This window comes from Lepidochelys kempii, chromosome 8, assembly GCF_965140285.1.
Source record: "Lepidochelys kempii isolate rLepKem1 chromosome 8, rLepKem1.hap1, whole genome shotgun sequence".
NCBI classification, from domain to species: domain Eukaryota; kingdom Metazoa; phylum Chordata; order Testudines; family Cheloniidae; genus Lepidochelys; species Lepidochelys kempii.
The window spans coordinates 66,137,933-66,165,668 of NC_136387.1; the positions used below are offsets into that span (position 1 = coordinate 66,137,933).

General features: G+C 40.4%; 2 protein-coding genes across 16 annotated transcripts in view; one reads left to right on the forward strand and one right to left on the reverse strand.

Annotated features, from left to right (window-relative positions):
• Nucleotides 1–2: 2 nt before the first annotated feature.
• CLCC1 (chloride channel CLIC like 1) lies at nucleotides 3–26,245 on the forward strand. 5 transcript variants are annotated; one of them, XM_073356814.2, is made up of 13 exons: nucleotides 3–146; nucleotides 2,172–2,316; nucleotides 7,805–7,915; nucleotides 9,173–9,283; nucleotides 11,859–12,080; nucleotides 14,115–14,255; nucleotides 16,978–17,071; nucleotides 19,354–19,451; nucleotides 19,547–19,693; nucleotides 20,645–20,929; nucleotides 21,658–21,948; nucleotides 23,753–24,049; nucleotides 25,879–26,245. In XM_073356814.2, exons 2-13 carry the CDS (start codon nucleotides 2,173–2,175, stop codon nucleotides 25,924–25,926), a joined length of 1,989 nt encoding a protein of 662 aa, XP_073212915.1. In that variant the 5' UTR covers nucleotides 3–146; nucleotide 2,172; the 3' UTR covers nucleotides 25,927–26,245. The 5 variants fall into 5 exon arrangements, with proteins under 5 accessions (XP_073212915.1, XP_073212917.1, XP_073212916.1 ...); XM_073356816.2 differs by having other exon boundaries at nucleotides 5–146; nucleotides 23,753–24,037; XM_073356815.2 differs by having other exon boundaries at nucleotides 5–146; nucleotides 2,172–2,304.
• The window catches only part of GPSM2 (G protein signaling modulator 2), a 64,484-nt gene continuing 56,100 nt past the window's right edge, over nucleotides 19,353–27,736 (reverse strand). For 10 of the 11 annotated variants that reach the window (XM_073356806.1, XM_073356808.2, XM_073356804.2 and 7 more), the window contains one exon: nucleotides 19,353–27,190. In XM_073356806.1, coding sequence (XP_073212907.1) covers nucleotides 27,014–27,190 — 177 coding nt within the window. In that variant the 3' untranslated portion in view covers nucleotides 19,353–27,013. The remainder of the gene's footprint in view (nucleotides 27,191–27,736) is intronic. The other variant, XR_012160345.1, reaches the window with a different exon arrangement.

Here is a 27,736-nt window from a genome sequence, read left to right on the forward strand (position 1 = left end):
TGGGATCCCGTCTTCTCCGTGCGGCTAGGCTGACCCGCTCGGTTCACTCTTCGCTGGCAGGGGGGCTGGGGAGGGCTCGGAGCGGGAGCTGGGCCTGGCTCGAGGCTGCCGGAGCGGGGCCGGGGGCCGAGCGAGGGAGAGGGCAGGTGGGCTGGGGCGCTCGCTGGGCGGGCTGGCGGGGCCGTCGCCGCGGGGATTTGGGGAGGATTTGTAGGGGGTTGGGGCGTATGTGGGGGCTCCCTCGCGGGGGGTTGTGGGATTCGGGGAGTCGAGGGGAGGGGCTGGCTCCTTGGTTGGGGGCGGGGGGTGGGTTGTGGAGGGCGGTTGCGCCTCGAGGGCGGGGGGCTCCCTCGCGGGGGTTGTGGGATCCGGGGGGGAGGCTCCCATGTTGGGGGTTGCTGGGGGCGGGTCTCTGGCTAGTGGGACTCGGAGTCAGGGGGATGGTTCCCTGGCCGGGGGTTGTGGGATTTGGAGGCTCCCGTGGGTGGTGGTGGTGGGGCTCCCTGCGTGGGGAGATTTGGGGGGGGGGGATTCCCTGAAGGCCGTGGCACTGCAGGAAACTAACCCACTAGGTGGTGCTACAACACGGTTACAATTTGTAGCATGCACAAGAGGGTAGCTGGATGTAGCACAACTCAAGTCCTAGGCTTAACCTTGTTTGCAGAATGTGGCTGGATTCATCAAAAGACTAATAGGGGGAGGCTTTATTTCCTTCCAGATTTTAACAGTTATAAGTGACGTTCCTGTTTTGTTCTTTGTCTGTTGTTCAGTAATAGGTTTTCTTAATTAGTAGTAGCAAATGTAGATAGAAATTGGCACACAAAGACACTATACGGATAATAGTACAACCAATATTTATCCATAACCAGTTATTTTACACATGTATATTTATAAGATAAAAATCCCACTCTCACTACTTGACTTCTCACTTTGATGTGCTTATCATGGTTAGAATTTGGAAAAGTGAAAATATATGGATACTGTTCAAAATGTGTAGTTATGAGACTTTCTAGTATTTTTCTGTTCAATAGGATTTGTAACATTTTAATCCTTTTGATAATTTACTTTAACAAATTGTTGTTGCAATCGTGCAATTTTATCCAAGCATATGGATCCTCTTGCAGGTCTCTGGGATCTATATTGTGCCATTGTTCAGTAAATAAAGGTCTGATCATAAATCAGCATTTATTGGCTTAATTTAATCTTCAGAGTGCTTTCTTTTGTAGGAGGTTATGTAGGATATCCTGTTACCTTTTAATATGTGTTTAATGCAAAATTTACAATATGTTATACATACTGTACAAGGTGCAATTTATTAAGATTTTAAATTATTAGAAATACTAATATTTACAAAAGGAAATGGTGAATGTTGGATCTTTTTCATTCACTTGAATGAAACACTTTTACTTTAAAACCAAAAATCTTGTTAAATCTATGTAGTTGGCAAGGTGAAAATATAGATTTTTTCCTATGTTCATGTCATAATCATTGAAAGAACATGGGTAAAGCCAATGCCATATAATTAAGGAGAAAAACTAGGCAAAATTGGGGTTCAATCCTGCAGAGTCTTATTCATAGCAATAGTCTTATTGAAAACAAGGCTTCTTAAGTGAGTGAAGTTCATTTATGAGAGTTGGAGTTTGCAGGATCAGACAAAGCTTCGTGATACAGCTGAATCCATGTTTTAACAAATAAGGAGACATCTGGATTTAAATGCAGATATTTTGAGCTGGACTCCAGTAGAATCTTAGTCCTTTCTCAGTTATTGTGACTTCATCCATATATTTGCTCACTGATAATGGTCCGAATCCTGCTCCCATTGAAGTCAAAGGGAGTTTTGTATTCCATAAATTAAGTAAAATGTATTGATTTTTTTTTAACACTCTTTGCCTGTATCTGTCAAATTTGGACTCTTATGTATGCTAATCTCTGTGTTTTTAGCCAGTAATTCTTACCTGTTAGAACATTGTGGTGAGATAACACTGTTGAATGCTCAGTATAAATTATTAGTTATTTTCTTTTGGCCAAAACAGTTATTTAGACAAATCTGTTTTATAGGAAACAAGTTTATACACTACTTTGGGAAAAGGTTGATGTCTTATAACATTATTCAACTTCTAACCGCAGTTTGCAGTTTTAATCAAATTTGTGGATTTTGTTGTTGTACTCAGGATGCTGGTTCCCTTGATACTGTGTGCAGCTCTCATGACAGGAAGTGGTGAAATTCAAGGTGATGAATGGATTGACCCCACAGATATGCTCAATTATGATGCAGCTTCAGGAACAATGAGAAGACCTGCCAAGGTTAAAAAAAGAGTCTGTGTCTCTGTATATTACTCATAAGAATGTATGTCAGAAGAACATGATTAATTCAGCACCATTATGAGTATGCATTATGCTCATGATTACGTACTGTTTTTTTCCACAGGACCGCTATTCTCAGTTCTGGTGCCCAGCCCAGCCTGCAACAGCTGACTATTGCAAATGCCCTGGCTGGAGCATGCCCACTGAGAAAGGAAGCTTTGGGGGATTTAGCTGCAAAGTTCTAGCAAGTGTGCTGAGCATGTGCTAACTGTGATTTTTCAACATCTTATAACTTGGCCAAATTGGGGTGGATTTTCATGGGCACAGCAAAAGGTACTTCACAGACACAAAGGACACCTCCCTGCCAAATTTCAAGTCCCTGCTCCAGAGCATGGGTTCACTAGGGGATCTCAGAGAACAGGATGTCAGGACTTAACAGGGGTAAAACAACATATTTTTCCCTAGCCTCATTCTCAGAAATGGGGCAACTGTTTTAGTTGAAATTTCCCAAAAAACTCAGTTTGAGGCAGACACTTCATTGGAACCAAGTTTGCAGGCAGGAACAGAAGAGTTGGAAGGGGCCAGTGAGGGGTGGGATCTCTGGGTTTTGGTAGGGCCGAACAACCTTGTCTGTTTCATCTCTGTTACTTATGATAGAATAATCTCAGCAAATCTCTGCAAAGTTTTCCTCCTCCTGATCTCTATGGGTATGTCTACACTACAAAATTAGGTCGAATTTATAGAAGTTGATTTTTAGAAAGCAGTTTTATACAGTTGATTGTGTGTGTCTCCACTAAGCACATTAGGTCGGTGGAGTGCGTCCACAGTACCAAGGCTAGTGTCGACTTTCAGAGTGTTGCATTGTGGGTAGCTATGCTACAGTTCCCGTAGTCTCTGCCACCCAGTGGAATCCTGGGTTAAGCTCTCAATGCCTGATGAGGCAAAAACATTGTCGCGGGTGGTTTTGGGTACATGTCGTCAGTCACCCCTCCCTCCGTGAAAGCAACAGCAGACAATCATTTTGCACCTTTTTTCTGTGCGGGTGCCATACTGCTTTCAGCAGACGGTGCAGTAGGACTTGTAACCGTCGTCATCGAACCACCGCTTCCGCTGCCACTCTGCTCTCCTGCTTTTGTCTCAATAGCAGATTTCTCCATGTTGTCTCTCATGGGCTCCCACTTCCACTACAACTCTGCTCTCCTGCTCTCATGAATCCACCGTCACGTCGTCAGCCACCACTTCCGCTACAGCTCTGCTCTCCTGGTGGTCTCACAGGGCTGCTTCCGCTGCAACTCTGCTCAGCTGCTCGTCTCGCCATAACACAGCAAGCGTGCAGCCCGCTCAGCTGTTGTGTCCTGGCAGTAGACGGTGCAGTAGGTCTGCAAACCATCGTCATTGAATGACCGCTTCCGCTGCCACTCTGCTCTCCATGCTTGCCGTGTATGGTGTGTGCAGGAGCCTGCTCAGATCACCGCGGCAGTTATGAGCATTGTAAACACCTTGCACATTATCATGCAGTATATGCAGAACCAGAACCGGCAAAAGCAGGCAAGGAGGCGATGGCTGCACGGTGATGAGAGTGATGAGGACATGGACATAGATTTCTCTCAAAGCACGGGCCCTGGCAATTTGGCCATCTTGGTGGCAATGGGGCAGGCTCATGCCATGGAACGCCGATTCTGGGCCTGTGAAACAAGCACAGACTGGTGGGACCACATAGTGTTGCAGGTCTGGGATATTCCCAGTGGCTGCGAAACTTTCGCATGCATAAGGGCACTTTCATGGAACTTTGTCGCTTTTTTTCCCCTGCCCTGAAGCGCAAGAATACCAAGATGAGAGCAGCCTTCACAGTTCACAAGTGACTGGCGATAGGCCTCTGGAAGCTTGCAACACTAGACAGCTATCGGTCAGTCGGGAATCAATTTGGAGTGGGCAAATCTATTGTGCGGGCTGCTGTGATCCAAGTAGCCAACGCAATCACTGAGCTGCTTCTATCAAGGGAAGTGACTCTGGGAAATGTTCAGATTACAGTGGATGGCTTTGCTGCAGTGGGATTCCCTAACTGGTGAGGCGATAGACGGAACACATATCCCTCTCTTGGAGCACCAAGGCAGTCAGTACATGAACCGAAAGGGGTACTTTTCAATGGTGCTGCAAGCACTGGTGAATCACAAGGGACATTTCACCAACATCAACTTGGGGTGGCCAGGAAAGGTACATGACGCTTACATCTTCAGGAACTCTGGTCTGTATGAACAGCTGCAGCAAGGGACTTACTTTCCAGACCAGAAAATAACCGTTGGGGATGTTGAAATGTCTATAGTTATCCTTGGGGACCCAGCCTACCCCTTAATGCCATGGCTTATGAAGCCATACACAGGCACCTTGGACAGTAGTCAGGAGCTGTTCAACTATAGGCTGAGCAAGTGCAGAATGCTGGTAGAATGTGCGTTTGGACATTTAAAAGCGCGCTGGTGAAGTTTACTGACTCGCTTAGACCTCAGCGAAACCAATATTCCCATTGTTATTACTGTTTGCTGTGTGCTCCACAATATCTGTGAGAGTAAGGGAGAGACGTTTACGGCGGGATGGGAAGTTGAGGCAAATCGCCTGGCCACTGATTACGCGCAGCCAGACACCAAGGGGGTTAGAAGAGCACAGCAGGGCGTGCTGCACATCAGAGAAGCTTTGAAAAACAGTTTCATGGCTGACCAGGCTACAGTGTGGCAGTTCTGTTTGTTTCTCCTGGATGAAAACCTGCCCCCTTGGTTCATTCTACTTCCCTGTAAGCCAACCGCCCTCCCTTCCCCCCTTCGATCACCGCTTGCAGAGGCAATAAAGTCATTGTTTCAAATTCATGCATTCTTTATTAATTCATCACGCAAATAGGGGGATAACTGCCCAGGTAGCCTGGGAGGGGTGGGGTAGGAGGGAAGGACAGGGTCCCACTGTACTTCAAAACTTATTGAATGCCAGTCTTCTGTTGCTTGGGCAGTCCTCTGGGGTGGAGTGGTTGGGTGCCCGGAGCGTGCGTGCGCCCCCCCGGCATGTTCTTGGGCATCTGAGCGAGGAGGCTATGGAACTTGGGGAGGACGGCAGTTGATTACACAAAAGCTTCAGTGGTGGTCTTTGCCTTTCCTGCACCTCAGCCGTACGCCGGAGCATATCAGTTTGCTCCTCCAGTAGCCTAAGAATTGTATCCTGCCTCCTCTCATCATGCTGCTGCTAACTTTCCTCTTGATCCCGCCGCCTCTCCTGTTGCTCCCGCCACCTGTCCTCTCATGTGTCCCTCCTGTCCTCGCATTCATTTTGTGCTTTCCTGGACTCTGCCATTGTCTGCCTCCACGCGTTCTGCTGAGCTCTTTCAGTTTGGGTGGACTGCATGAGCTCAGAGAACATTTCGTCGTGAGTGCGTTTTTTTCGCCTTCTTATCTGCGCTAGCCTCTGGGACGGAGATGCTAGTCGCAGCGTTGAAACATTTGCAGCTGTGGGAGGAAAAAAAGGGAGAGTAAAATTGAAAAAGACACATTGGCCATTTAAAAGGAGGGGCTGATGTTTTCGGGTTAGCACTAACATGCAGCACTAACCCCCCCCACACACACACACACACATACCCAATTCTCTGGAATGATCGCTTCATCCCTCCCTCCCACCACGTGGCTAACAGCAGGGCTAATTTCTTTTCAGCCACAGGCAAACAGCCCAGCAGGAACAGCCACCTCTGAATGTCCCCTTAATAATGTCCCTGGAGGATTTCTGCCCCACCCTCAGACATGTTAACAGACTTTTTGCCAGTAGCTGTACTGGCTGTGAATGCATCCCAAATCTTCAGGGCAAAGTAATCATTAAACATGCTTGCTTTTAAACCGTGTATTGTATTTACAAAGGTACACTCACCAGAGCTGCCTTTTCCGCCTTCAAGGTCCGGGAGCCCGAGTTGGGAAGGTATTGGATCATGGTGATAAACAGTTCCTGGCTGTCGGGGAGAATGATTTCTCCGCTTGCCTGGTGTGTTCTATGTTCAACCTCCCCCTCCTCATCATCATCATCTTCCTCGTCCCCAAAATCCTCATCCCTGTTGCGTGAGACTCCCCCCTTGCAGGAGTCCATGTACAGGGGTGGGGCAGTGGTAGGACACCCCCTAGAATTGCATGCAGCTCATCATAGAAACGGCATGTCTGGAGCTCCGACCCCGAGCGGGCGTTTGCCTCTTGGGTTTTTTGGTAGGCTTGCCTAAGCTCCTTAAGTTTCACATGGCACTGCTGCAGGTCCCTGTTATAGCCTCTGTCCTTGGTGCCCTTGGAGATTTTTTCAAATATTTTGGCATTTTGTCTTTTGGAACGGAGTTCTGATAGCACGGATTCGTCTCCCCATACAGCAATCAGATCAAGTACTTCCCATTCAGTCCATGCTGGGTCTCTCTTGCGATTCTGGGACTCCATGGTCACCTCTGCTGAGGACATCTGCATGGTCACCTGTGCTGATCAGCTTGTCACACTGGCCAAACAGGAAATGAAATTCCAAAGTTTGCGGGGATTTTCCTGTCTATCTGGCCAGTGCATCTGAGTTGAGAGTGCTGTCCAGAGCGGTCACAATGGAGCAGTCTGCGATAGCTCCCAGGGGCCAATACCATCGAATTGCATCCACACTAACCCAAATTCGACCCGGCAATGTTGATTTCAGCACTAATCTCCTCGTTGGGGAGGAGTACAGAAATCGATTTTAAGAGCCCGTTAAGTCGACAAAAATGGCTTCGTTGTGTGGATGGGTGCAGGGTGAAATTGATCTAACACTGCTAAATTCAACCTACACTCGTAGTGTAGACCAGGGCTATGTTTTTCCACTGGAGGGGGTAAGTCTGTTTCCAAACAAGGACATTGGATTTACACGAAACAGCAATATGTTTTGCTGCTACTTTACACTGAGAAATGAGAGATTTCTTTGGGCATGAAAAATTATGTTTGGGGAAGCTTCATGTTGTAAAGTGTATAATGTAATCCGAATACTTCAGAAAATATTTATACAAACTGCCGTTAGTAAGCTAATATGGTATTTAATCAAGGATGCTATTCTGAATATACATCTTGGGGACATTTGCCATTTTGCCTTTAAATTTTTACAGTGAAATTCCTTTTAATTAAAGTAATATTGGCAAGTGTGTCAAGCATTGGAGAATCTGAGCTCCTACTTGTATTAAAGTCAGTGGGAGTTTTGCTACTTACTTCAGTGGGAGGCAGAACACATCACAGAGGATTATCCTGCGACCCCATCCATCTGCTCTTTTTTCAGCATGTCTCTGCTGCTCTTGTTTGAGGGGATTTATAGGAAGGCTGTGTGGACTAAAATTCAGTTGGTTTCAATTCTTCAGTTAGGCTTCTTTTCTTTTTACATTTTGTTGTATTGGATAAGATGACCTGATTGATTAAAAGATAACATCAGCCTGCATTAACCAAAATCTTGCCTAGAACTATAATATGAATATTTTTTTCTTTATCTGCAGGTAAATTATGACGACTCTGAGGAGAGGGAGGTACCAGATGCTGTTATGAACTTGCCAAGCATTGCAGCAGTATCAGAGTGCCATAGGAAATTAGAATCCTTAATTCAGAAGGTTGGCTTATAGCTTTATATTCATTCAGAACACTATCAGGAAATCTAAAATATTTCCTATCTTTTTACATCATTTACATGTTTTTCTATAATCATCAGAAATGTTTGCTTGGAAAAGGTGAATTAGCAGAGGATCAGTCTGTTTTTTGGGGGGGGGGATGGGGTGCTGATTAAAGCCATTCAATTAATTTTTTGTGCAGTCATATTTGATATTTCAGCGTTTTAATTTGACTCATCTGCTACGTCTCTGGATATCCATGTACTGTCTGTTGTATTTTTGCTTATTTTAGAAAGGTATTGACAGGAAAGCAACACTCAAAATGTATGCTTTGTGTGTGATTGCCCTATTTTAAAAAAACAAAACAAAGCCCAGAACACACACACACTTTGACAATCCTAATAGAAATATGTACATGAAATTTTAAACTTTAATGGGAGAATAGATTTTTTGGTTGGAATTAAATCTTCTTCCCATCAGTGCTGGCAACTAAACAGTTGGAGCATTGTTAGTTATGGGAACTAAAAAGTTAAACTGACTAAAAATAAGGAAAATTGAGCTACCTCTCTTTCACTGTGTCTGTGTGTAATATGAAAAATGGGGAGAGGACTAGTGGTGTGAGCGGTTTGTCAGGAGCAGGGTCACAACACATAGGCTTGTGGAGGTTCTAGGCAACGTTGCAGCCCTTAGGGCAGCCCCAGAAGACTGCTGTAACTTAGGCTAGCTCACAGGGCTGTCTAAATTATGCGGGGAGCCTTTCCATCCAGAGTAGCTCAGGATCATCAGGAATTGCAAATATGGCTTAAAGCCACGTTGGCCATGTAAATGCTTCCCCAACCCATCTCACCCCAGGTTGAGAGTTCTGTGCTGTGCCCTTTTAGATCTCACTTAATACATAACTGATTTTTATAACTAAACGGATACAGATTTTCTTCTGATTTAAACTTCAGACTATTGAGGGATGAACAAATATTTAGTTTTTCTAGTCCAAGGGATATACTGAGGTTAAGATTCAGACCACATCATCAGAGGATTAAAAGTCTACAACATTTATGACTTTGAAACAAGTGCCATGGAAAGTAGCGTGCCAACTGTTGTTCTTAAGTACTTTACTATGATTTTATGTGATACATTAGCGGTAACAAGTTTATATTAGGCTATAGGAACTTGTTTCATTCACTGGAAACTGTATTCATCCTTTGCTTAACTAATGAGTCATGAGTGGAAGATTGTAATTTAGAATTTGCTTTATTGCTCCAGATTGAAGAGTATGAGAAGAAAGAGAAGACCAAGTTAAGTGAAAGCCATAGCATTCATGTTTTTAGGAGATACTTGAATAAGATTTTAATTGAAGCTGGAAGACTTGGCCTTGTGAGTATTCAAATGTTAGTGAAAATATGGTAGAATTTTAACTGCTACTGTATATATTTTTCATTATTACAAATCAAAACTACATGGTGATTTAAGTATTCCAGTTACTCCAAACTAAGACAAATAAGATAAAGGGAATCATAGTGAAAAGACATTTTACAGATTAAATTACGCTACATTAAATTAAAATACGTACAGTAAAATAATGTACCTGCAACCCTAGCCCTCTCGTGCCCAGTTTGTCCACAGCTGCAGAGGGAGCCCACATGAAGCTGGGCTGCATGCTAATTGAAGGTGTGCACTCCCCATGCAGCCTTCCTAAGTGCTGCCCTCCTGTTTGGAAACAGAACTGAAGCCTTTCAATGAACAGAGAGCCCTCTACACCTGTGGAGATGTGAGCAAGATTTGCCATATGGAGAAGAGAATATAGCCGACATAATTTATAAAGTATTCAAAAGGAGATGATTGACGTTCAGAATACTTATGTATCAGTCCACTGATATGATGCAGCCACTGCTATGATGCAGCCACTGCTGAGACAATGCACATGCTCCCTGCGGTTTAAGAGACAAGTTCTGTTCAGTCTTTTTGTCGTTTGACAATTCCAGGACATTAACTCACTTGTTTACAGGAGCTTGCATAAAACAAGGTCACTCAATTAGTGATCATTTCATTTTGATGTTTTTGGATGTAACTTTTACCTTCTTCTGAGGCAGAGAGAGAATTTTTTCTTAAGTATAAGCAAAACAATCAGTTAACAGCATTGTGACGGGTTGGGTCACAGAGACCCCCTGAGACTGCCACCTGAAGTGCTGAGACTACCTCTGAGCCCATTTTTCCTGCCAGCTTGGGACTTCAGTACCCTGTCTTGTTGAGCCAGACACGCTAGCCTGCTACAAACACAGACCCAGGTCTGAACCATGTCCCCCAAAAGCTGCGGACTTAACTAAAAACAGTTTAAGAAGTGCTCCTGTCTCTGGCACCCAGCTCCCAATGGGATCCAAACCCCAAATAAATCCGTTTTACTCTGTATAAAGCTTATACAGGGTAAACTCATAAATTGTCCGCCCTCTATAACACTGATAGAGAGAGATGCACAGCTGTTTGCTTCCCCAGGAATTAATTACTTACTTTGGGTTAATTTATAAGCAAAAAGTGATTTTATTAAGTATAAAAAGTAGGATTTAAGTGGTTCCAAGTAATAACAGACAGAACAAAGTAAGTTACCAAGAAAAATAAAACAAAAACACCCAAGTCTAAGCCTCGTACATTAAGAAACTGATTACAGATCAATCTGATCCTCAGAGATGTTCCAATAAGCTTCTTTCAAAGACGAGATTCCTTTTTAGTCTGGGCCCAGTCTTTCCCCTGGTACAGCCCTTGTTCCAGCTCAGGTGGTAGCTAGGGGATTTCTGTAGCCTCCTTTGTTCTGTTCTACCCCCCTTATATAGCTTTGGCACCAGGCGGGAATCTTTTGTTTCTCTGGGTCCCCACCCCTCTTTCTAAATGAAAAAGCACCAAGTTTAAGATGGATTCCAGTACCAAGTGACATGGTCACATGTCCTGTGAGACCCCAAGGCTTCATTCTTCCTGGCCTGACTCACAGGAAGGGTTGCAAGTAAACAAAGCCAACATAGTCAATTGTCCTGGTTAATGGGAGCCATCAAGATTCCAAACTACCATTAATGGCCACACTTTGCATAATTACAATAGGACCTCAGAGTTATATTTCGTATTTCTAGTTTCAGGTACAAGAATGATACATTTATACAAATAGAATGACAATACTCAATAGGTTATAAACTTTGTAATGATACCTTACAAGAGACCTTTTGTATAAAGCATATTCTAGTGACATTATATTCACCCTTATTATCATATTTTCATAAAATCATATGGAGTGCAAAGTCACCAAGCATTACCAGAAAGAAGCACATGATAACGTTTCTTAAGGAGCAGTGAGCGCTTCTGCCTTTTTGTACTAAAGTATTCACCAGTGAACAATGCCATTTTTCTCTCTCAATCCTTCCAGCTACAAATTGGACTTTCTAGTCTGTTTGAGAATAGATTAGCTGTTAATACCTGCAAGTGGAGAGGTATTTTGAAATCCTAATAAAACATTATTTAACATGTTTCAGAGTAACAGCCGTGTTAGTCTGTATTCGCAAAAAGAAAAGGAGTACTTGTGGCACCTTAGAGACTAACCAATTTATTTGAGCATAAGCTTTCGTGAGCTACAGCTCACTTCATCGGATGCAAGTGAGCTGTAGCTCATGAAAGCTTATGCTCAAATAAATTGGTTAGTCTCTAAGGTGCCACAAGTACTCCTTTTCTTTTTGCAGATAGCAAATGTGACTCTGATCTTGCAGACTGACCCATACAGAAAGATACTTATGACCATGCATAATTAGGGCTCATCCTTAGGACTCCATATGGTAATATGGGTCTCTTTGCATAGATGAGGTATACTGCAGGTTTGAGGAAAATCAGGTAATTCTCCATACTTTTGTCTTTCTGATAGATTTCGTATTGCAGGTCGACTGTTTAACTGTTGTTTTGTGTTGCTTTCATTTAGCCTGATGAAAACATTGGTGATGTGCATTATGATGCTGAGATCATCCTTACAAGTCAGGCTCTTTTGGCGATCAACAGATTTCTGAATGAGGAGGACTGGAAATCAGGCGCTTTGGATGATGCAGTTAGTGATATTCTGATTAATTTTAAACATCATGATTATGAAGTTTGGAAATGGAGGTTTGAGGACACTTTTGGAGTTGATCCATATAATTTGCTTATGGTAAGAAAAAAGGGATTCTCTGTACTTTTTTATTCTCCAGTGTTCTTTAATAGGCCAGCCCAGTCGCTGAGTATAGCCTTCTACCAGTAGATGGGGATCAAAATAAATTAAATTTATGATGCTCTTCTCCTCCTAAAGTGCTGCCTGAGCATTCCTCACTTCTTCCATCTCAGCAGGTGAAGATGACATATCTGCCCAAATTAGGCATCTTTAACTTTGTTTTTCCTCCTACCTTTTTCTTATAACTTTTTTCTGCTTGAAATTATCACTTGGCCTCACAGTTGTTTCTCTTTATTCTCCATCTTTTGGATCTGTATGTGGATTGGCCCATTGAGTTGGGCATCTTTCTTAGTCCTAGATTTCCAGGTCCAGATATTGGATCTTAAGCTATAGGGTTTCAGACACACCTTTAGGGGCAGTAGTTTGGACTCTGTTGATGCAGCCCTTGGGATTGAGCTATATAATGTGCTTGCTCCTGGTGAGAGAGGAGAAATATTAGTTTAAATGTTGCCACTTTTAGTAGTTCTGTATCTTTAGATTTAATCATATATGAAATTTTAAAATGTAGATTTTGAGTTAATCATGAATAGAGAGGTATAATTCCACTAAAGGTCTGTGGTGAATTAATAAACCATAAATTTAAAATAAAAATCCATGTATTGGATCGTTAATTATTCTTTATCCCACTCATCATGTCCCGGTGGTGCTTTAACCTCCCTCTTCAATGGTCTTTTCCTGCGATGCCTCTCTTTTTCCCCCTGCAAAGTCCCATAGAGGAGTCTTGCTGCTGCTTTCTTATTCTGCTTAAACCACTGGCAGAATAGGTTTGCCTCACTGCCCTGCTGCAGATGCTGGAGTGGTGATTATCTGTTAATAACCACCAGACATTTTGCTGCTCCAGCACTGATTTTTTTTTTTTAACTCTTGTACTTTGCCATTGTAACAATTCCATCACACTGAAAATGTTAAATGTAATTGAAAATAGTGAGAGATTTTGTGCAAATATAAAAGATCTTGTGACGATATGATGGAATGACCTTTAAAGTCAGGAAAAAAATTCCTTTTCCCACAGTGCAGAGGATGTGCTCTGAAAAAGAGGCAACAGTCTCGTAACATGAATGTATTTGGATGAATTGGATCTGTTCCCTGTTTTCTCAAGATTTCTGTTCCTTCTGATGTTCCTTCCTTTTTGTTCAGTCCCATAAGGCATCTATCCATTCCTTTCTCAGTGCCTTTTTCTTTTTTTCCTCATTCATTCCTGTTCTCATCCTCTCATCACTTTCCCCTTTACAATATAAATCCACTGTAGTGTCCAGATCCAGCAATTTCATTTTAGCAAATTCCACATTGGTCCCTGACAGCTTGTATCATTTCCTGTGGGGCCTGGTTTTTCAAAGTGCTGTTCTGCTCTTTTTTCTTTTTTCTTTTAAATTAAACTCATAGACACGTAGACATTAAGGTCAAAAGAGACCATCATGATCATCTAGTCTGACCTGCACATTTCAGGCCACAGAATCTAACCCACCCACTCCTGTAATAGACCCCTAACATCTCGCTGAGTTATTGAAGTCCTCAAATCATAATTTAAAGACTTCGGGTTACAGAGAATCTGCTATTTTAAACCTGCAAGTGACCTGTGCAAAAAAATCCCATGGTCTCTGCCAATCTGACCCAGGGGAAAATTCCTTCCTGACCCCAAATATGGTGATCAGTTATACCCTGAGCATGTGGGCAAGACCCACCAGCCTGATACCTGGGAAAGAATTATCTGCAGTAACTCAGAGCCCTCCCCATCTAGTGTCCCATCACTGGCCGTTGGAGATGTTTGCTGCTAGCAGTTTCAAATGGGCTACATTCCATTGTAGGCAGTCTCATTGTACCATCCCCTCCATAAACTTATCAAGCTTAGTCTTCAAGCTAGTTAGGTAAATGAAGCTGAAAAAGAGAAGTTTGTAATTCTCTCATTTTACTGGCAATAGGCTTGAAAAACTCCAAATCTGGTTCATGACTTTTCCCCTCTCATTTCCTTTTCAGGTACTCTTGTGTTTGGTGTGCATTACAGTAACTGTAGCTACTGAGCTATGGACACACATTGGTTGGTGTACTCAGGTAAAACGCATTTTATTCATCAGTTTTCTCATCAGTTGTGGATGGAACTGGATCTACTTATATAAGGTAAATTAATCAGAAATCCTGGCTCTGTTTTTTAATAGTAAACTTTTAAACCATGATAATCCAGAGAGTTTGGGGATTATTTTTGTTTGCCAAAGTGAATACTGTAATGGAGACTTCAGATTGCACAAATTATGACATTTAGATTAAAATCCTTGCTTCTCCTCGCTGCAATGGAACACAGAGTTCAAAAGGCAGTGGCGCCATCATAATTCCACTACAGAGGATTTGAAGACTGTATGTGACTCTCCAAAGCATCATGGTGGGAGGGATTTAGGAAGTGGCTAATTGATCTGAGTACTACATTGATTCACTGGCTAAAACCTTATATAGTGGGTGTATACTATACAGCAGCTGCTGCTAAAGCCCAGAGCTTCAGTAATTGTCATAGAGCAGCCGATTGTACCTTGGGTTGTGTTAGGGTAAGGATTCTATTTCTTCAGCTCCTACCTAAAAATCCCCGCACAAAGCACATTTACTTCGGCTCTGCCCAGGTATGAGGCTTTGATCCTTAATATGATTTTGAGAGTTTAGTTTATCGTTAGGTCAATTTAAAACAAAATGGTCCGATCTCTGATGTGCTTTGGCGTCTTTGGTCAAGAAAAGTCTCATGCAGATGCGCATTTTAGAGGTACCCCATCAATTTAAAAATTACACTTTATTCAAAAGATTTTTACCTGCTCTTGTTACAAATTACATCTACATTTATTATAATAGAGGTTTGAGGGAGAGGAAAAAGAAAAGGAGTACTTGTGGCACCTTAGAGATTAACAAATTTATTTGAGCATAGGCTTTCATGAGCTACAGCTCACTTCATCGGAGAGGGAAATTCTCCCATTGTCCAGTTTGTTCATTTTATGCATGTTTCCCTGTATAGTCAATTTCTCTGGGATTTTATGTGGTCTTTTACACATCAGCAGAGGGAGAAAAACATTTTTAAAATTGGAAAATATGGTTATAAGACCACAAAAATTGGGCTAGTCAGGGCAGTTGACACTTTTTTCACTCTTAAACTATCCCTTTAAATTAATGTCTAATAAAATTCTTTGCACCAATCTAGAGTTAAAAATAATGTAATGAAACTCTTTGAAGTGAAGTCAGTTAAGAAAATAAACTACTTTTCCATTTATGTTGACCTATGAAAGGAACAAATTTGCTATAAGGATACTTTGAAAAGCACACTAAATGAATAGGGTTACTGCTTGCTGCAGACTCCTCTCCATAGAAGTGTTTCACTGCTCTTTCACATGTGTTACGGGTCTCCATATTTTCTGTATAATCTATGTTGCAGATAATTGACCAGTAGAGGGGCCTTCCATAGATCCAAAGGAGGGTGGAAGTAAAGAGAAAATATATTTTTATTCCCTAATAGTGCCCATTACTTAGTGGGTACTACTATTATTATTTATTACGAGTTTAATTCTACGGTGAAAAACACAGTCCACTTTCTACCAATGTTCAGTAATCTTTTGTTGATCTCTCTTAAAATAAACTATGCATTGTATCCATTATTTCAAGTAGCTAATATCCATAACACTTTGAAAATCTTATATTTGATCACATGTAGCAACAAAGGGTAGATCTCAAAATAAACTGCGTTTATTGAAATATTGTATGGATTGTTGCAGACTAAAACTGCAATGAAAATTAGCACAAGTATGATTAGTACACTTCCGTTCAGAAATATTGTTGGGGTAATGTCTTTTTGAAGATATAGCTGCCTCAATTAGGATGTTGCTTATTTTGAACTGAGCCAACCGAATGCTGCATGCATTGACAAATCTTTCTGCTAGAACAGTGCTGCATGTTGGGTACAATTGGGAGCTTAAATTAGTTTATAACTTATTTTATCGTGTGTAGCCAGATGTAGTAGAATATGGGTTCTCAACCTTTTTTGCTTCTGCAACTTACTTTCCTTCTGTGACACTATTATCTCAGAATCCTTTGTGCTATCTTCACCAACCCCCCAATGTTGTAATACCAAATAATGGTTTTGTAAAATTCATGGTCATATAATCACAAATAGAAATTTCATTCAGTGTATGTACCTTTCATCCAGATTAAAGTTATTTACAGTAGAAGGATCTCTTGCAGCCAGAGGAGCTAGAAACTTTTTTTAATGAAGTGTACATTCTGCAGAACACTCCAGAAACCCCAAAATGCAGTTTCACCAACTTCGGTGTTGCAATCCAGTATGGTAACCCATTGCTTTATGCAGGAGCTTAGGGGGACTTTCTTTCAGAGTTACAGTTTTTACTGTAACTATAATTATGTGAGCAGTGTTAACATCTCAAATTTGAAAATAATTTAAAAAACTGATTGTTTCTCTGGAAACAATAGAAATGTGCCTGGTTTTGTTTCTGAAAATGGTAAGAAGTTCTTGGTGTTTCAGTTCTTTCTGTACCTGCCTCTTAATCCAGTAATATTGGTGTGGGTGGTGAGTGTTTGGCCCAGTTTCAGAAATTGTGTTATATTTAACTAACGCTTCCTTATTGTGAAGGAAGCAGTCAGTGCCTTTTGACTAGCTAAAAATTATTATTATTCTCCCTATTCAGGAATCATAGGCTTTTGCTGAATTTGATTTGCTGTGGTGTTTTGCATTTGCAGATTCTTTTATTTTTAATACATTTTAGGCAACTTTTTGGTTGATGGCAGAAAGTTAAAATAATAGTCTTTTATTCAGTGTAAACCGCTTTTACAAAGGTTAATTCTGGTTCTGTTGCAGATAGCCTTTGCACAGCATCAAGCTGAAGTGGCCAAAATGGGAAATTATGACAAAGTATGTGATGAGAAGCTGGACTGGAGTGAGAGTCTTTTTGGTGAGATGTTTGTAGTTACGTTTCCCTTCTAATACTTTTTATCTAAAGAAAAACTAGCAAACCATGATTAAATGAGACACAAGCCAGTGCTGGCATCACCCTAGAAGTAGCTTTTTTATTTCATTTTTTACTAATCTTGCATTACAAATTCTCTTATCATATAACTAGGTAAGCCAGCCACTGCTTTATCTAACACATAATTAGCATGCTATTGTATTGGGTCTTTAAAATTATTAGATACAGGCTTATCACAAGCTATTTTATGGTATGTCACCTCCTCCTGCGTTTAAACTTCTCCTTGCACTGACTAGTAGAATCTGTGTCTGAAATATCTCTCTCTGTCCCATGAAAGTTCCACAGCTGTCCTGTACGGTTCAGTATACAGTATCTTAAACTAAGGAAAGGAAAATCCTCTTGGCTTGGATTCCACTTTTCTATACTCCAGTTATATCACTCTATGTGAATACATGGGCTGCAGTAACTCACCAACACAATCATACAAAAATATTCTCTTTATTTCAAACTATAACTAGATATTTTTGCAGCATGCATCCAGTTACTTTACATAGTAAATGGCTGAGCTTATTTATCTTGAGAAACCTTACAAGTTTAAAATATTGCATACACTTTTGTAAAACCATCCATGATGGATAGCAAGAAAGAATTACTTTTGCTGCCTACAGAAATGTTAGCAACCATATCTTTTTGTTAGGAATAAAGCAGCGTCCATCCAGCTCTGCAACTTGCTAGGCACAGCAGTGATGGATTACTAAGGGGAGGAAAATGCACTCCATAGCCTTGCCACTTGTCCTGGGGAGTTCAGTAACAAACATCAGTAGCCTCTAAGAGATCTGAATTGTTATTGTGGAGTGAGGGTGAAAGTTTGGTTGCAGATAATGTAAAGTTTAAAAGATAATTATCAACCCCTGGAATTGCACCTGAAAACATGTAGGAAACTAATACGGAGACTAGGGGTATGTGTACATTGTGCTACAGTACAGACTATAAGGGTCAGAATTTAGAGCGCATCAAAGTGTTATACACTAACTGCCCTGCATGGCTACTGCTGGTGCAAACTAAAAGATGCCTAGTTTGGTTAATGTAGTCCTCTTTCAAACAGGGCTGTGCCAATGCAAACTAGGTACTACAGAAACACCTGCGCCTGCATGGGAACTCCCCGGTCCAGCATGACCTTTCATGCATAGTGTGTGTGAGGTCACAGTGAGCAGAGGACAAAATGGTATCCTCTGTGTGACAAAAGTTCTGGAACACCGTTCCAGCATGTTTCAGCTTTGACTCGGGGACCGACCTCTGCAGAACCCAGGGTGGACTCACAGAACTACAGGGACCCAACTTTGGGAACCACTGCGTTAAGGTACTGAACTAGGCAAATGCTACCTTCTTGTACACTTATGCTCCTCCACTATCACCCTTACCCAGTAGCTGGCTGAAGACAGAGCCAACCTTCTAACAATTACAAAACTACAAACTACATTTTAAAGCACCCCTCACAAATCCCAGTTCAGCACGGATATGCAAGAAATAACACCTGAAAATGTCCCAAACTCCAGTGACAGTGTGCAACATGTGCCAGATATTTCATCATCTCTTTAGATCAGTGGTTCCCAAACTTGTTCTGCTGCTTGTGCAGGGAAAGCCCCTGGCAGCCCACGCCGGTTTATTTACCTGCCGGGTCCGCAGGTTCGGCTGATCACGGCTCCCAGTGGCCGCGGTTCGCTGCTCCAGGCCAATGGGAGTTGCTGGGAGTGGCAGCCAGTATGTCCCTCGGCCTGCGACGCTTCCAGCAGCTCCCATTGGCCTGGAGCAGCTAACAGCGGACACTGGGAGCCGTGATCAGCCGAACCTGCGAACGCAGCAGGTAAACAAACGGGCCTGGCCCGCCAGGGGCTTTCCCTGCACAAGCGGCAGAACAAGTTTGGGAACCACTGCTTTAGACAATGTAAAAATTGGCAGACCTCATTTCCTCTTTCAGGACTATTTAGTGCCAAGTGTTGAAGTCTAAAAGAGGGCTAGGAAGGATTTAATGTTAAGAAAAGTTTTTCTTCCCCCAGCCCTCTTCTTTGCTTGGATAACTTTAATTTTCAACTAGATTGATGACTTTTTAAAAAATATAATTAACTTCTGAGCTGAAACCAGGCATGAAAAATTTCAGTGAATTTTTCTATTGGATATAAAATGTAAATGCCACCTAATGCTTAATTACATCATTATAAAATACATTTGCATATATTTGTATTACTTTTGCTTTCTTTTAACTGTAGAATGGTTTAGAAGTTCATGGACATTCCAGGATGATCCTTGTCAGAAGTACTATGAAACAATACTAGTAAATCCCATTTGGCTAGTCCCCCCAACAAAGGTATATGCAGTTCGTAAAGAAACCATTCACCCTTCCATTTTGTATTTGGAAACTGAAGAAGAATCCTCATGTCTTGTTACTATTTCTTATTTTAGGCATTGGCTGTTACATTTACCAATTTTGTAACAGAACCATTGAAACATATTGGGCAAGGAATTGGTGAATTTATTAAAGCCCTTATGAAGGAGATACCAATGATGCTACAGATTCCAGTGTTAATCATCCTAGCTGTGGCGGTTCTGGTCAGTATATGTTCTCGATCACATTAGTGAAACCTAAAACAAAATGAATAGTTCAAATATCCATGATACACAAGATTACTAAAAGCAAAAAAAATCACTGATCTAAAGTTTTAGAAGCATTTGTGTATATAGATCTCAATAACAGTTTGGTAACATTGAGGCTAAAATTTTAAAGTTGTTATTTCTTGGATATTTTATTTTTTCTGTGATTTATTTGTTGATCTCCTGACTTAAAACATAGCAATGTGAATTTTTCTCCATATTCAAGATATGTTAACTATAAAAGTGCAAAAAAAAAAAAAAGCTGTTATATTTTTAAAGATTATTTCTCAACTGGTATAAGCACAAAAATTATTTGATTTAAAATAGTTCAAAATCCCAGGCTGCATGATAAATGAAAATGGGTTTAGTTTCTCACCAGCTCTGGTTGGACCACATAATAGAACCTCTGCAGAAAGTGGTACTTTGTATTTGAGGACTGAGCTAGAATTAGCAGGTAGTGTTGCGGAGGCTTGCACCAAAAAACATACCAATACTGCAGCCAGCTCATACCCATACAGACCGACTATTGGAGAGCAGGACATTGTGAATTCCCATTGACTTTAAAAAATGAGACAGTAAAAATCTGAAAATATTTTTTTTAGTAACCTTAAGGGTTGTAACAAAAGTAGGTAAATTTGTTCAGATGCATCAATTTAACTTTGTTCCTAAACTCTATTCCAAAGTAATGAAATTGTGTACTTTTTAAAAACCACTTTGTCAACTTGAGTAATTTTTTAAAGTAGGAAAGCTCTTGAGAAAATGATAAATCATACACTGAAATTTTCCCTTTAAACACTATTGTGTGGAAATGTAGAGATGTAAAAGTATCTCTGTAGAAAAAGAAGAAAACCATACAAGTTGTGAAAGTGAATGTCTGTTATACTTAAGGAGACAGTGTTTTTTCTTTAGGGTTTCTGCTATGGTGCAGGAAGATCAGTTGCTACACTAATACATTTAACAGGTCCTGAGCGGAAACCATCTCCTTCACTTCCTCCAAGTGACAGACAACAACAGGAACAAATACATTATAGTGCAGGTGATTCAGATGCCAATTACAGAAGGAATGTTGGTTCCCTCACTGGAGAACCTCATGACAGAAGAGATGATCACATGAGACTTCAAAATGGCAACAGAAGCTCTGAAGTTCTGCTGCCAGGTGGTACACTAAATGCACGAAGAGAAGAGCATCACAAGGTACCATCTAATGTACATTAACAATTGAGCATTTTAATAGCTATTCAAGCTAAGCCTATTTGCTATTTAACTTAACTGTACAGATTTTTCATGTTTAAAAAGATGGTGTAGTTTAACTAAGTGCTCCTCTAGAGCAGTTACCCGGTCATCTGAAAAAACACCTTAATTCCGTTCCCCTACAGATGTTCAGAGAGAATAAATTCCTATATGAAAGGATGGTATGTAAATTAATATTTCTGGTAATATATAGAATTCTGAAAGAACAAACACCATGGAGTATTAACCTTATTTAATGATAATGAGCTGAAGTGGCTTAAAAGTTTTTGAAAGTTGAAACCTTAGCAAGATTTCAGTATCTGTAGATCTAAATAACTCTTCATATGTGGTTTCTGAGTTCACTCCCAAGTCAGCCTATGAATGAGGATTGCAAATGAAAGGAACTGGAAAAAAAGAATTTAGACCAATCTGTAAATTGTATGTCAGATTTAATGTGTATTGTACATGAAACAAGTTCAGTTCATGAACATTTCCTGAAATTAGAGATTTATTCACACTCTTCAAAAAATGCAAATTATGATATTCTTCATAGGTTTGGGGAGTCCTGCTTCTCAGTCTGATAACTTAGACCACTGCATAAAATACCAGCAGGTCTTAGGCTGCCTGCTCAGGTTAAATCACTTAATATATCCAATTAATTGTCCGAATAACACAGATTATCTATTTTACAGTGTAGATTGCACCCTGTGTCTCAAGATCAAACTATTTTTAGAGTGAAAACCAATGCAGATCAAAACCGTGATAAAGAGATTGCACCTGAAAAACATAAACTGCGCACGCTTGGAGTTGAACAAGAGTCTGAAAAGAATTGTGAACCTCAAGCAAGTTGTAGCTCAAAAAAGGAGAAAACAAATAAGCAAAACTCAATTGATAAAACAGGAGATCTTGAAAAGATGGAAAAGGGCAGTCCACCTCAATTAATGGAAGGCACAGAGGAAACTAAAGAATCTTTGAACTCTGCTGTAAGTTTTGTCTAAATTTTGATTCATGTGTGCTTTTCCTTTGTGTTTATATTTTTACAGTTACAATCACTGAACTAGATGTAGGCTTGGCAGAATTTGATTAAAAATAATCAATATCTGAAGTTATCTTTTTTCATGATCAGTTTAAATTTTCACAGTTGTGGGAAGTTATGGGAATGTCAGACAATTCTTGATTGACAGACCTTGAGATTTAAAGTTAGTTTTATAATCATTAAGACAAATAAACATGTCAAAATAGCCTTATATAGGTTCTCAAGCAGCATTTTCTTCCTTTGCCTATGTGTAAATTTCAATTATTGATGGAAATACTTTTTCATCAGTTTGTAGTGAAATTGATGTTTGACATTTACTGATGATAAATCTAATCTTCCTAAACCAAACTATATGAGTGAGCTCATTTTGAGCCAAAATCAACACTACTTTGTTGGACATAGGTCCCCATACGCAGGCACCTGTGCTTTTAGATTCCATCTGATAATATCTAGGAGTACTGACAAGCTGTACTTCTCAGAGCTGTTTTTATAGTGGAGCCTGTTACCATTACAGATTTGGAGGTTCTCCAGTTTCCACATCTGTTAAATAAGGATAATAATCCTATTGCTGTCTTTTAAATGGCCAAGAACTTGCTCTGAACTAATGCAAACTGTGTACATTTTTTACACAGGTGAAATTTAGCTTCCAGTTCATGGTCTTTGGGCCCCCCTCCCTCTCAAATTTAAACTTTTACTTTTGTTTTGAAGGTAGAGATTAAATACATAAAGTTCCAGAATGTTTCAACTAGAATTTCAAAATAAAACTTGGTTCTCTTAAAACCTGTCCTGGGTAAGCACTGAAATGCTGTGTGTGACCCAGCCCTTCAGGGCCAGGTAATGACCCACTTTGTGCTGGTATCACAGATTTGATTTAGGCTCAAATGTAACTTCTTCTATAGCATAGTTTGAGGGTTGTGTTTGCCACAGTCAGCTGAAGTAAACTAGATGGGAGACTAGCACATTTAAGGTAGTTCTATTTAAAACAATTTTTAAATGCTGCTTTTCAATCCCCATCCAAATAGAGCTTACCATAAATTAAGTAAAAAAAAAATTTATCATAAAATATAAACATTAAGAACTATATAGTTTGAAATTACATTGTGTATAGATACACTAATGGCTTGTCTTGACTAAAACATGTTGATTTGCAACATAATTGCAAATCAGTCTTCAGGAAAATAACTAAAACTACAATGAAAATGGGTTTAGTTTCACACCAGCTCTGGTTGGACCACGTAATAGAACCTCTGCAGAAACTGGCACTTTGTACTTGAGAGGACAGAGCTAGAATTAGCAGGGAGTGTTGGAGAGGCTTGCACCAAAAAACATACCCACCCTCCAACCAGCTCATGCTCATACTGACCGACTAGTGGAGAGCAGGCCACTGTGAAGTCCCATTGATTTGAAAAAAATACTTTCAGGTTTACCATCCCATTTTTTAAAATCTTTCAATTACAGTAATCTTAGGGGTTGTAACAAAAATAGGTAAATTTGTTCAGACACATGAAGTTTGTTCCTAAACTGTTCCAAAGTAATGAAATTGTGTACTTTTAAAAAACCACTTTGTCAATTTAAGAGTAACTTTCTAAGGTAGGAAAGCTCATGAGAGAATGGTAAATCATATACTGAAGTTTTCCCTTTACACACTATTGTGTTGAAATGCAGAGCTATTGACGTATCTCTGTAGAAAGTAAGAAGAAAACGGCAGTTTGCAAAAGTGAATACTTAAGGAGACAGTGTCTTCTCTTTAGGGTTTGTGCTATGATGCAGGAAAATCACTTGCTACATTAAGAGATTTTAAAAGTCCTGAGCAGCAACCATCTCCTTCACTTCCTCCAAGTGACAGACAGCCCCGGGAACAAATACATTATAGTGCAGGTGATTCAGATGCCAGTTACAGAGGGAATGTTAGTCCCCTCAGTAGAGGACCTTATGACAGAGGAGATGCTCACATGAGACTTCAAAATGGCAGCAGCAGTCCTGAAGTTCTGCCAGCCGGTGATATACCAGATCCACAAAGAGAAGAGCATTACAAGGTAGCATCCAGTGTATGTTAAAAATTGTGCGTTTTAATACCTATTATAGCTAAGCCTAGAACAATTTAATTTTTGCTATTTAACTTAATTGTATAGGTTTTTATAATTTTCATGTTTAAAAAGGTAGTGCACTTTAAGTGCTCTCTCCAGAGCAGTTATCTGAAAAACCAGTGTTTTGTCCCCCTCCAGGTGTTCAGACACAATAAATTCCTATATGAAAAGGCAGTATGTAGATTAATGCGGATGAGACTCAATCTACAGCAGGGAGAACTAGAACTTTTAATCTGGCCCTCAAGCACCTACTCGTGAGCAAAGTTGAGGGCTTTCCACACTGCTCCCAGAGGCATGGTGGACATGTCTCCCCTCCGGTTCCTATGCATAGGGGCAGCCAGGGGGCTCCACATGTTGCCCCCACCCCAAGCACCAGCTCTGTAATTCCCCTTGGCTGCAGTTCCCCACCACTGGGAGCTGCACCTGCAGATGGGCAGCGTGCAGAACCTGCACCCTGACCTAGCCTTGATCCCACTCCTGCATGCCAAACCCTCCCTATGTCCCAGCCCAGAGTTTGTACCCCCCAGGTGGAGCCCACAGCCCAACCCCCATTTTTGTGGGCATTCATGGCCTGCTGTACAATTTCCATACCCAGATGTGGCCCTCAGGCAAAAAAATTCACCCACTCATCTATAGGGAAATTACTATAACTACACATGCAAAACAAGATCAAAATTGGTTAGATTTAAACGCATCCACTTTAGTATAATTTATTTTGACTTTCAGAGAACATTTGATAAAGTCCTTTACAGGAGGTTACTAGGGCAACTTTGTCATGGGAAGAGGGCCAAGTATTGGCTAAGATTTGGATAGGCCAGTTTTCAGCATTGTGAAATGTTATGTGGGGCGCAGCAAGGTTCTCTATTACTCTTTGTATTTAACATATGAAAAAGGGGGTAACGAAGTTGAGAAAATCTGCAGATACCACAAAATACTTAGGCAAACCCAATGTCTCTGGAACCTAACAAACTCAGGGAAAGGGGTAACAGCACAATAGATAAAACTGACAAATGTTAGCTATCACGTTAAAAGGCATAATTTGAACTCCTCATATACTGCTGTCAAGAAAAAAGTTGGGTGGAATTAGCCTGTTTTGCAGCTCAGAATGTTCTAGAAACAATACAGTGCCATATTATAAGCCAGTGGTACAGCCTTTAGACTACTGTATATATTTGTGGTCACTTCATCTAGAAATAGAAGGGGGACAGATAGTTTCCCTTTCTAGTTGACTGACTCTTATAGAGGGTGTTGCCATGCCCCCTTTCTAAAAATGTGTGGTTTGCTCTCTTACAATACAAAAGTAAGCTCTTTGGAGCCAGGAGCTATAACTGTGGCCCTTATTGTAATATTAAGGGGACACAATGAAACTAACTTCAGTGCTAAACAGGGAATGGGTTTTGTGCTACATAATCTAGTGACAGTGAGTTGCAGAAATTAGGAGGCAAGAGGATTTATAGATAGACACCAGCAGTTATTCAACAGGATTAAAAACTGTTTCAGAGCATAATTCCAGCTACTTTGTGATGAGCAGGTTATTCTAGAGCTGTCGAGGTGGGATTTGTGGATTGTTTTGAAGCCTCTGATCTAACCCAGTACATCAATTTCTATTTTGCAAAACAAATAAAATGTGCCATCTAACATGGCTCAAAAATGCATTATCCATGGGGCCCCTGTACTGATACGGTGGTCACTTCACTGGAGTAATGACATTGTTTTGGGAGGAGAGTTGAATGTTTTGAACTGCAGGATCCATTTGCTGTTTAATAAACATTTTAACCTTCTCATTGCAGGAACAAAGTCAGCAGCCTACTACTGAAGATCTTCCAGAAACCCCTTAGGTCCCTGGTTTTATCTTCCTGATGCAATGGAACCCCAGTGGAGGTGAAAGTGCAGCAATTAAAGAAACAGTAATTTATCAATGCCAGTTGGCAAGTGACACTACCTGTGGCTTGTCCCTTAATCCAGAAGACTGGATTCCAAGTGAATTCTCATCGTTCAGATTTTTGCTCCTTATGGATCAATGCTACCCCCATGAAACGGTTTATAAGTCTTGTGATGGAGAACTAGCCAACTGTATGTATTTCAAAGTAAACCAAGCCTGGTTGTAAAGCAAGAGCTTATTTTTGAATTTAAATAAAGCAGCTTTTTAAGAAAAAAGTGGCCAAGGTGTGATATGTTCAATTTGAGCTATGAGAAACCAGCAATCTTGATGTTTAGGAGATAACTTTGAATAGAAACTGTGTCCTAAGCTAAATAGGAAATGGTCTTTTTCTGAATTCAGGTACCAAGATAGCTCATCATAACAAGACTTTTACTGACCTGAGTTCTGCAGAGAACGACTTTTCCCAATCCCCGTTAGATTTTCAGTAGATTCCAGGCACACAAATGAGAACAATCAGAGGTAATTTATTCCTCAGTTTGTGGGTTTAAAAAAAAAAACTGGTATAAAAATTTTTTTTAAAAGGACATATATAACTATGAAAATTGTATTACTGTTAATTTAAACTGCTATAAACTTGTAGTGTTTTAATCAATGAAGCAGAGTACCTTAAACACTACATCTTATTGATAACAATGCTATCCACTTTCTTTTAACTATCTAAAGTACTCAGTGACTCATTTAAACTTGACATACAGTTAATCTCTAGCAGTAGTAGTAACTGTAGACTGTACCTTTTGCAGAACACTGATCACAAGAGTGTACAACTGTCAGTTTACTAGCACTATTTTAAAAAAGTAAAACTAATACACTTTGAACGGAATATCCAAATGTTGTTAGTGCTACAAAACCCATTTTCCTTTAAAGGTATATTATTGTTTTCCCTGCAAACAAAGGAAAGTGATAGACTCTTTGTTGAAAATTACAGTACAATCTGATCCCCTAATCTTTGTTCTATAGTTGAAATTCCAACCAGGCTTCTCTTTCTAAAAGTCTTTGATAGGATTTGGTCTCTTTGTACTCGAGGGTAAAGGGACTCTCTGTTCATCCATTCTCTTGGCCTGTGATCTCAAAATAAGGCTGAAGAAATCTTCATCAGGTACAGTTGGTCCTTTTGTGGCAGTTGATGGTGGAGCACATCTTTGATCATCTAATCTGGAACCCTAAAGATTTAAGAAGGGTTAAAAATTTAACCAGTGCCTGTCAGAAGTGCAAAAGCTCATACAATAATACGATTACTATTTCATTGCTAATATTCTGTATTTTCTCACTGCAGAAAGTTTATTTTTATGCACAGGAACAGATTCATTAAAAGCCATCAGGATTTCTTATTAGTAAAACCACAGGGTTTTAATAAAATTATAGTAATACTGCCTCTAGAATACTGGCACGATTAATACTAAGGGTATAATGCCTCATCCGCTTACCAGGTGTGCAGGCAACTCAAACCCTTCCCTCCCCTCTAGCAGTTGAATGGGAAATACTATAACATACCCATTGAAGATGTCTCATCAAAAACATCCTGTATTAGAGTTGTGTGTGAAGTTAAGAATGTGATTTAGTTTAGTTTCTTGTAAGCCCGTTGAGGTGTGAGTGGTAAGTATGAAAAGAATAACCTTTTTCGTAGGGGAATATGTTGGTGACAAGGAAAGGTGAGCAATAACCTTACAATATTTTGGTTTTGTATTCCTATTTTCTATCTATATGGA